The 10,755-nt window shown below is 51.8% G+C and overlaps 1 protein-coding gene across 1 annotated transcript in view; it reads left to right on the forward strand.

Annotated features, from left to right (window-relative positions):
- The window catches only part of PLXNA2 (plexin A2), a 211,250-nt gene extending 204,601 nt beyond the window's left edge, over nucleotides 1-6,649 (forward strand). The window contains exons 29-32 of the mRNA XM_066361837.1: nucleotides 1,574-1,743; nucleotides 4,243-4,455; nucleotides 5,095-5,245; nucleotides 6,125-6,649. Of these exons, the coding sequence (XP_066217934.1) occupies nucleotides 1,574-1,743; nucleotides 4,243-4,455; nucleotides 5,095-5,245; nucleotides 6,125-6,220 (630 nt within the window). The 3' untranslated portion in view covers nucleotides 6,221-6,649. The remainder of the gene's footprint in view (nucleotides 1-1,573; nucleotides 1,744-4,242; nucleotides 4,456-5,094; nucleotides 5,246-6,124) is intronic.
- Nucleotides 6,650-10,755: the final 4,106 nt, after the last annotated feature.

Raw genomic sequence — 10,755 nt, forward strand, 5'->3', positions numbered from 1 at the left:
GCCCATAGAGGACATCACAGAGTCTGTCCTTCAAGGGGACCCATTCAGAAAAGCAGGCCCAGGTCCCCAGGAAGTCTTTCTAGAGGACCAGCCACCACTGTTTTCTTCCCTTTGGCAAAGATCATAATGTTATCGTTGTTCTTTAAGACTGCCATTACTCTTCAGGGGAGTGGCTCTCCCACGTCTGGGCCCAAATTCCTTAGGAACATACTGAGGTTTTCTTATTGGTGTTAACTGGACATATATGCCGGCCTTCACCATCACTGCCTTTACTACCTACTTTCTGGGCACAACGGGAGGGAAAGCATGACAGAAGGCCTAGTCGTGCCAATAATCCCAGAGAAAGCTCCCCCAAGCCCCCCCCCCCCCCCCAGCGCTGATAGAAGTGAGGCACAGTGCCGGAGACTGTGACCAAACGCTGTCTCTCAGCTGCCCCTGCAGAGAGAACTAACATAGCTCTGTACGTGTGGCGATCATGCGGCTCACGCAGGCCGGGCAGGGCTAGATTTCAAATACTGCCCCCCACCGCACCCACAGAAATGCCCCTGCAGTCCTAGTACAGTGGCATCCAGGTTACAGCTCGCACACTTGTTCCCAGAAGTGGCACAGAAATATACCATCCAACCACGTGTCTCAAATGTTGCCCTGCCTAAAAGGCTAATGAGAGACCAACAAAGAGACATCAGGAAAGATTAGACATTTTCCTGACCTCCAGAGGTACTCCTGGAACCTGTGAGCTGTGGGACTCAGGCCCAGTCTTGTCCCTCCCCAGAGAAGCCCCCGAGCCCTGTGGGCCAGGGCTATGCCTGAGCTCCTTAGACTTGGACCCTTCACTGACAGCCCCACCTCCAGACACCCCAGACCACTAACATCATAAGTCTTTTCACAGTTTCCTATCTATACTGCTTCTCAAAAATTAGGGGATATTTCAAAATGAATATGAAGCAATAAAAAAAAGAAGCATTTGATTTTTTTTTTTTTATTAAACAAGAACATTAGAAAAGCAAACAAGTCAAAGAAAGTTGTTTGATTGTGTAAATAAGATGCAAAACCAACTTTTATTTCATTGGTGAAAGTGCACTATACAAAAGGCTGAAAGTACTGGGGTATCTGCACGCTCCCTGATCCCCTAGTTTTTGTGAGCACCCTCTGCTCATTTTTACTAGACACTCTGCCGTCCTGCTGTGCTCCTTCCAGGAGGCTCCTACTGCAGCTGGTCCTTCAGACGCCCTCTCTTATCGGCTTGCACCCCCCCCTCCCCAGGGGGAGCCTGGGCTAGGAGCACTCACTGTCTTTCCTCTTGGCATGGACACAGCATAGATGTGGCATGTAGCTGCGAGCTGATGGAGATCTTCCCAGGAATCTGCAACCCATTTAGTCCCTCCCCCCTCCCCGACACCCCAACAGTCATCTCCCCACCCCCACCACACCGTCTGCTCAGCCTGGCGTCACTGGCGCGGCAGACAAATTTCCAAGGTGGTATTGGTCCAAGGCACCATCTGGCCTGCCTGTCTCCTGCGGCCGCCCCCTCCCCCACCCTTCACCTCATTCTATCCCACTGCCCCTCCCCCAGGGCACCCTGCAGAAGTTCGTGGACGACTTGTTTGAGACCCTGTTCAGCACTGTGCACCGGGGCAGCGCTCTCCCCCTGGCCATCAAGTACATGTTTGATTTCCTGGATGAGCAGGCAGACAGACACAGCATCCATGACACAGATGTGCGGCACACCTGGAAAAGCAACTGGTAACCCCTGGGGAGGCCAGAGGGAGGTGCATTCTGGAGAGAGGCGGGCTGTGTGGGGTTGGGACCCCTGGGGTCCAGGGAGGTGGAGGAGCCTGTTCGCTGGGGCTGGTAAGCCCAGGCTCCTTGGACAAGTAGCTCACATATGCTCTGCAGAGCCACCGTGGTCCCCAGGCTGCCACCAAGTGGGGCCTGCCTGGCTTAGGGCCCAGCACGAGGACACACCCTGGAGCTCTGCCCTTTCGGGTTGAGCCCTTTCCCCGGGAAGCACCTCCTCTGTGACTCTGAGACCTCTGACCTCGGGAAGAGGGAGCTGGGGGAACCTACACGGAGAGCCTGACTTGAGAACTAGCAGCAGAGCCTCGGAGCCAGGGCGGTGCGGGGCATTCTGAGCAGCGTAGCATCTCAGGCACTTCCTGAGATCCCGAAGCCCTGAGTGAAACTGAGACCCCTGCGGAAGGTGGCCGGTGCTGCTCCGGATAGAGCTCACACCTGCTGTGGACTTGAGCCCACCCACCGGGAGGATGTCACTGCAGACTTGATCCCTCAAGGCCAAGTCATGACCCTGCGGCCTTCAGAAAGCAGAGAGCAGATGTCCCGCAGGCCTGATTCTCATCCCTAAGACAGGCTCCCACAGGCCCCTGGCATAAGACTTTTCTCTCCTAGGTTTGAACCTGGACCAAAAATCAAGCTAAGGTCTGGCTTTCCGGTCAGACAAGGCCTGGCCCAGACCCAGAGTCAAAAGTCTTCCTTTGGGAAAGAGCACAGAGAGTAGAGAAAGGAGGTCCAGGCATTTGGGTTGGGCAGGCAGCCCACACAGCTGTCTGGAGTCAGCGATCTCTTTAGAAAACAGAGCCGCCGACACAGATGGGCCCAGGCTGTTATTTGGGAATCAAAAGTCCTAGCAACCAGCAAAACACTTTGGAAATGCCCAGCCCCAACCCTGTGTATTCCTCTCTTCTCTGTGGCGCTGTGGTTGCTGCGCCCCTCAAAGTCTGCAGCTTTGATCGCCGTGGGGTGAGATGGGGAGGCGCGGGCGTGCGTGGCGTGCGGAGCCCACTGTGCTCTTCCCCGGGGCTGGGCAGGCATTCCCCTGTGTCCCCAGGGGCAGGGCCACGGCTGTCTCCTCCGTTTCGGGTGATCCTAGCCCAGCACTGAGAGGAGGCAAATTCAGGGAAATCTAAAGATAATTCCAGATTATTCCTGTCTCTGTGCTATCTGTTGCTGGCCAGGCCCAAGTCACAGAAATTTCCTACTCTGCTGGGGTAGTGGGGCGCGTCCCCTTACCTGGACCTCAAAGAGCTAATGTCCAAAGAAAGACCGTCAGAAAGTCCCCAAAGCCGCTGCAGGAAGGGACGGGCGGAAGGGATGAGTCATCTTCAGCTGAAGCAGCTCCTCCCAGGTTCAGGAAAGTGAGGGATCCCCTGGCATTTTGGAAGATAAGCAGAAATCTGAATGGAAGGGTGTGGAGTGGGCAAAGCGACTCTTTCCCAAGACTTGACAGGACTGAGATATTTGGGAAAGTTTGTGGTCCATCGGAGTCAAGAGAAAGTGAAGAACAGGAGGGGAGAGGTAGGCTGGATTGCTGAAACATCACTTCAAGCCAGAGGGACAAGCCAGGGACAGAGCTCACTCCACAGAGGAGCCAAAAGAGTTAAGGCCCCGAAGGCAGCTGGAGGAGAAGGCAAGTTGGAAAAGGCAGGAAAAACAGCAGCTGTTCTGGTTTTGAAGGGGAATAAATGGGCTTATCCTCCTTCTGGCCTTGGGAGCAGAGAAAATGCATTTTGCTCTGATTATAAATTCCCACTTTGCAGAAGGAACTCTCCTAAGGACCGATCAGTTCCTCTTGGGGTGGGAAAGCTGACTACAGTGAGTCACTTCCAGCATGCTAACAATGGCCTCCTCTTCTCCCTCTGCCCCTGCCCAGATACACACACGCCCTGGGGAGCCTGGTGAAAGAGCGGCCCCCAGGGGAGCCCATTCCCCAGCCAGGGCAGGCGGGCTGGCCCTGGGAAGCCGCCTGGGCTGGGCGGGGAGCACAGGTGGCGCTCTTTGTGCGCTCTCTGAGGCCTGGCCGGACTGCCGGCTGCATACTTCCGGACAATGGCCATGGGCACTGGGAAGGGACTCCGGGAGCCTGGTGGCTTTGTTTGAAGCTCTGAGAAAATGTGCAGTTCTCTGCACTTGGGCTGCCCTCGGGGCACGGAGGCCTTGGGAGAAGGCTGCCAGGGAGGAACAGAACCCTCCTCGCTCACCCCTCCATTGTTAGCAAGCAGGGTCAGTACCCCATTACGGTACAATGGCGTCTCTCCTTTTGTCCCGGGATCAGGAAGAGCTTTAGCTAAATTGGTAGCCCTGGCTGGACCTGTTTTCTGGAATTTCATTTCCTTGCCCTTTGGAGAGAGACTTTGGTATTTGGGGAACAGGGAGGAGTATCAGTGGGCAGCGTCAGGGGTGCAGCCGAGATGCAGCCCTCAGGATGTGCTCTGCCTTGTCCCACAGCCTCCCTCTGCGCTTCTGGGTGAATGTGATCAAGAACCCCCAGTTTGTATTTGACATCCATAAGGGTAGCATCACGGATGCCTGCCTGTCTGTGGTGGCCCAGACCTTCATGGACTCTTGCTCAACATCAGAGCACCGGCTGGGCAAGGACTCCCCCTCCAACAAGCTGCTGTATGCCAAGGACATTCCCAGCTACAAGAGCTGGGTAGAGAGGTCAGTAGCACCCTGAGGACAGGCCCGTGCCCCGTCTGCCTGCTCTGTCCCCCACTCTGTGGGTTTCACGATCCAGGACTCACAACTATACCTTGGTACCTTCTTGCATGTCCCCATCCTTTCTCTTGTCTACACTTCCTGCTGGGGGAAGGAAGAAAAGTGTTTTGCCCTTGCAAGTCAGATTATCTTCATCCCAATCACCATTTATTGAGCACATGCTAAGCCCCCAGCACTATGGTAAAGATTTTGTCTGTACCATTTCAGTAAAATACCCATCAGATTTGTGAAGTAGGTATTGTCATCATCCTCATTTTATTGTTAAGGAAACTGAGGTGTGGAGAGGCTAAGTAACTTGCCCAAATAGCTAGCAGGTAGCATAGCTGAGACTTGAATACAAGAAGTCTGGTTAGAGTCTGGGCTTTTAACCACTCTGGGGTTGCTGTAGCTAGGAGCTCACAGCTAGATGCAGTCTGTCTTAGGGGAGGACCTATCTCCAAGCCTCTACCTCAGATTGATGCAAGAGGCCATAGGAAGGCACGAGAGAATGGTGACACTTCATGCTCACCGGGGGCCTGGGGTCAGGGTAGGTATAGGCCAACATTTGCTGAGCCCCCAAGGAGCCCGTGCTCTCTACGGCAGATACTATGCAGACATCGCCAAGCTCCCCGCCATCAGTGACCAGGACATGAATGCCTACCTCGCTGAGCAGTCCCGCCTGCATGCTGTGGAGTTCAACATGCTAAGTGCCCTCAACGAGATCTACTCCTACGTCAGCAAGTACAGTGAAGAGGTAAGACAGGGCTCGGACTCTGGAAGGAACAGAAGCCAAAACACAGCAAGCAAGGCAGTTAAACAGAACACCTGCCCTTGTCCTTAAATAACAGCCTCAGAGGGTAATTTAGAAACCACGTTCATGGAGGCAAAAATAGTGAGCTCAAACATCATTCCCATTCCTTCCGAAGGCAGCCCACCTCTCCTGATTCATCAAGCACTTCCTTACACACCACATTGTCTTTCGCTCATTGTTAATTCAGTAAATAACACTTTTAACAATGTCATTGTTTTTCAGTTGGAAGTGTTGTACAAGTAATTTCATTCCTTCTTAAACAGTGGGTTAGACTCCTCTGTGCGCTTGGGCACATCCTCAGTTCCATCTCAGATACGCAGGTGGACCTTTAACATGAGTAGAGATTAATAGGACAGCTTCAGAGAATTCATAGGTCATCCATTGGCATTGTCCCTAAAAGTAGTGTTAGCAATAATAACAACAACAACCACAATAGCTAACACTTGCACGGCACTTCCTATATGCCAAATATTATTTTAAACACGTTAGATATACAGCTGACCCTTGAATAACATGGGTTTGAATTGTGCAGGTGAGAATCTGCCCATGCAGAGGGCCGAGACTGTAATTATATGAGAATCTTCTACTGTGTGAGAGGTCAGCACCCCAATCCCTGTGTTGCTCAAGGGTCACTACATACATACATACATACATATATAAACACATATGCATACCTACTCTATAGTCAATTAATCATACACATTATTTAAGGCTGTGTCCACTAGGGCAGGATGCAAAGGCAGATAGAAGGATGGAGGATTCGGAAAGTGGCGTCTTCTCTACTGAGTCCTGAAGTCTCCCCCACTCTGTTTTGTTCCTCAGCTCATTGGGGCGCTAGAGCAGGACGAGCAGGCCCGGCGCCAGCGGCTGGCGTACAAGGTGGAACAGCTCATAAATGCTATGTCCATTGAGAGCTGAGAGATGGAGCATCCTGATCCTGGGAAGAGGGACCCGTGAAAGCTGTCACACTGGCAGTCTCAGAAGGAAGGACGAGTGAAGGGGATCAGCCCCCAGAGCTTGCCGTCCCCTGAGACCCCATCCGGAGAGAGGGGAGGGCCCCTCTCCCCACGCCAGCCAAGTTCCCTCGAAGGCAGGCGGCTCCTGCCAGGAGAGACCGTGGGTGTCATCCACCCCCAGGGCGGAGAGGAGAGAAGCAGGCCGGCGGAGAAGGTGGTTGGTTCTTCAAGCCGAGAGGCACGAGCTGGGCAGGCTTCTGCCTCTGTGACTGCTGCTTTTTGCATGAAAACTCATTTGATGTATATTGGGGAAATAATGAGAACTTTATTTAATTTTTTTTAAGAAAAAGGAAAACCAGAAATAAAACAAAACAAAAAGCCTCCCTGTTAATCCCGTCCAACTTTTGTTGAATTCTGAATTCTGGTTTCTGTCCCCCTTCCTTCCTTTGCCTACATCCCTCCTTCCTTATCTGACTCCTGTTTCCAAATGCCGGAAAAAAACCTACACGGAAATGCTGAGAGAAGTCGAAGGGAAAATGATTGTTTTCTTTCCCTTGAAATTAAAAAAAAAAAAAAGTGAAGAAGAGTGAGCACAAGTTTGCACCAAACACTTTGCAAAACTAGAGGCCAGTAAAACCCAGGATTATCCCGGCAGCCGGAAGAGCAATGGGAGCTGCAGAACTTTGCACCAATTGCAAAGCCATCGAGCGCTCAGCCTGGCTGATGGGAAATTGAGCTTTACAGACCACGCACCTGTATATTCTCATCTCTTGAGAGGAGATATGTGTCTCTAGAGTACCAATGCTACTGTTGTGTGTGTGTGTGTGTGTATATGTGTATGTGTGTGTTTGTTTTTGTTTTATTTAATCCCAAACCTCAACAAATGAGGAGCTAATCTTTGGTACTTTTCCTTTTCGTTTCCCTAAAGTTTCTATCAGAAGTGGGGGAGAGGGGGGCCCCTTTCAGACTAGACGCCTGGCCTCCTTGGGGACATTGGGCAGCTCTGCCTTACATCAGTCACTGTCATAAACCAGGCACCCTGGGGAAAGGGACTGGAGGCATGTGGGCCAGGCCTCCAGGAGGTCCCATGTGGGGGCATGGGTATGTGGCTTCAGATTCCATTCCAATCCACTAGTGGTTTTGCTACAATTAAAGAGAAAACAAAAATCAAACACTGTTTACAGCAAGCAATACTTGAAGAGCATAGGTTAAAGAAGCTGCAGTATTTATTGTTATGCTTTTTTTCTTTCTTACTCTCGTGCCTGGAGTGGGGAGACAGCTCTTCGGTCATATGTGGAAGCTCCTGACTGATCCCTTGCTCTGGAGGAATGACTGTAGCACCCCCACACGACTGTCTTCTGCCTCTCCTTCTGCCTCTCTTGTCCTTGTGCGATTGGAGGACAAGTGGGTGACTTCTCACTGGGCTCCTGTCCTGTTCTCTCCTGCTGACACCTAAAACCATGATGACCAACTCTCCTGAGTATGTTTCCAAACAAGGAGACCAGAGCTCCTCGCCCTGGTTTAGAGGACCCATGGAAGCCGGTGGGAGTCATCAAAAAGAAGGTGGCTCTGTTGGTGGCAGGACCTTGGTGACCAGGACAGCCATCTGAGTTCCCAGGCCTCCCACCCTGGCAAGGATCCAAGCAGACAACTCTGACTTCTCTACAAACAGCATTGAAGTGTGGGGGAAGGAGGACAGAAGAGAAGCAAAGGATGGGAAGGGGGAGGGAAGAGAGGACCAGCCTCCCATTTCTACCTACTTTTCAAGGGGCTGCAATGCTGGGAAACTGGACCAGCCTCCCCCCCCCCCCCAGAAAGACTAGACCAGGGTCATTTCCTCTATAATTAACTCTGGACCCCAGCTTCTCCGTGCCATGATTTACCTCCCAAAAAATCCAATTTCCAGAGGCTCTGCTGACCACATTGTATTCCCAGGAAAGGGCTGGGGGAGGGGGAGCTTGAGGGCTGGCTTCTATCTATCCCTGGCTTGTGGCTTTGGATTGCTGAGCTAACCACACAGCAGACATCGCCTGGTCTCCTCAGTTCTAGTTTCTTGCCTGAATGCAGCTGACAAATGGGAAGAGAAAAGCATTCAGTAAAATGTTCAGGAAACTCGCTGTTTTCATTATAATTCACAACCAGCCATGCCAAGGCCACCTTCGTCTGATAATCCACTTCTGTTAAATTTCTCTGGGCCTTGTTAATAGACTGAAAGAAATACTAATGACTGGCCTGCACTAAGCCAGTGTTTACTCTTCACAGCACCCAAAGCTTATCAGCCAGGGCCCATGATTTATGGAGATGAAAAGAGAGGCGATAGGGGTAAGAACTGTGAGCAAGGAACCTTGTGCTGCCCACAAAAAAAAAAAAAAAAAAAAAATTCAGCCCACTTCCAAGATCTGAATGAGAGGTTTTCTGATCACACCACTGCCCAAACTGGCATCCACGGCTTTGCTCCACCAAGAAGTCAAAGCAAGTTAGACATTTCAATTGCATCTGAATCATCCCTACCTCTATGCATCCAGCCAGGGTCCCCTAGCAGCTACTTTTGGTGACCTTCCACTGCCGCTGGGGATGCTTCCATGAAGGTTTTTGGAGAGTGCAGAGAATGATGGGAGGTGGGGGGCAGGTAGGTGAGCAGGAAGAAGAAGAGCCAGCGCTGGCAAGAACGACTTGGCCCCATTTCTCAGGATTCCATGAGAGAGTCAGGGAAGTTGGGTTGACAAAGGAAGTGGCAAAGGGGCATCCCTGAGAAAGGAATTAAGAAGATGGAGAAGTCAGCTGGACTCAAGGCAGGCCAGGAGAGTAAAACGTTGTAGAGCTTGGCCCCCTCTCTGGCTTCTCACTTATCCCTCCTCTGCCAACACTTGGCTTTGGTTCACCAAGAATCAGTGGGGTCCACCCCGTGGAACAGGGAGGAGAAAAAGGTGGTTGGCCTCTGTCCTCACTGTTATCCAATTTGAAGATACTTTGACCTTGAGTGAAGAATAAACATTAAAACCACAGCTCCTCCTCCATATGAAGCCATCCATCTTAGAGGGAGGCAGGACAGGAAGTCTCTCTTGAAAGTCAATCCGGCTTCATTTTGCTTTATTGATCTGCACAAGAGACAATTCTCTGGAAAAGGAAAAGGACTCCAGAAATGTACTTGGCAAGACAGGGTACTAATGGGTAACATGGAGATGGACAAGATGTCCATCTTGGTGGAGCAAGTCACTCTAGCCGGCCTGCTGCTGCTTCCTGCCCTCGGCATGGTGTCAGCTGCTTCGATTTCTGTGCTGGGCCCCCTCCCGCTCCCCACAGCACATCTCTCAGAAGCATTTCTGATCAACCACTGGCAGAGATCTCCCACTCCTTGCAGAGTGTGGCCATTGAAAGCATGGATCAGCTGTTAACCTCACTCAAGTGAGGGGCCTGTCCCTTACACCCATTTCTTCATTCAGGGAACCTTCAGACCTGCAACCATTTTCTAGGCACTGCTCCATGTGCTCAGAAACAGCAATGAACAAGACCAAGAAGGACCTTCTTCTAGCCAATTTACATTCTTCAGACTGCTGGTTCCTGCCAACTTAATAGGCGCAGTTCTCCTTCCCCACCTGCAGGGGGCAGGAGTTTTCTAGAAAGGGGGCCAGAAGAAGAAAGAAAGCCGACCAACCCAGCTGCCTTACTTTATTCTGGGGACATAGTACTCAGGCAACAGAGCCTCCCTCATTTCCACTGCAACTGTCCCTTGTGGTGACACTTCCCTGCTGCTTGAGCTCCTGATTTTCCTTCATTTCCACCAAATGAGGGCGAGAAATAGCAGTCGAGGGCCCTGGCCCAGCTGCATGTGAAGCAGAAGTAATGGATGGGTGTGTGAAACTAAAAATGGCCTGGGCAGAACACGCAGACAATGCTTGAAAGCCTCTGGCTGACAAATCTCCAGGTGCATCCCTATCGCCACACCTGCCCCCATTAACCTGCAGCCAGTAAATACTGAGCCAGCAGCTGCTCTGGGGACTGCGGTCTTCTCCCAGCCACCCTGTATGGTGCCTGAGGCTCCTGCGTAGGAAAGAGCTGAGACTCGGGCAGAGCATGCTCCATGCGTGAAAAAAATGCAAAGCAGCCTCGCAGACACAGGAGTACATGTAGGAGTGGGTCCCACAGGGAGACTTGGTGGATAAGGTTCAGGGCCTGGGGGACAAGCTTTGAGAAAATGACAGCATCCTCTTTGTAACTCCAAATCTCTCTCCTCTCTTTCCTTTCTGCTGGTTCCCTAAAGAGTGAAGTTTAGCAGCTGAGGCTCAGCGATGCCACGGATAAGAGATAGTTTCACTCTTGGAATCAGGAAAGTCCTGGGAGAGAATCAAGACCACTACTTGTCACATGGGGCAACAGCCCAGCAAGCAAACCAGAGATGCTCTACCCCCGCACTCCTCACCTTAGAGAAGCTCTGCCTTCACGTCCGCTCTGCCCTTTCCGCAGGGCGGGGACTTCTCCCCTCGCCTCAAGGAGGAT

Source organism: Saccopteryx leptura, chromosome 2 (assembly GCF_036850995.1).
Source record: "Saccopteryx leptura isolate mSacLep1 chromosome 2, mSacLep1_pri_phased_curated, whole genome shotgun sequence".
In the NCBI taxonomy this organism is placed as follows: domain Eukaryota; kingdom Metazoa; phylum Chordata; class Mammalia; order Chiroptera; family Emballonuridae; genus Saccopteryx; species Saccopteryx leptura.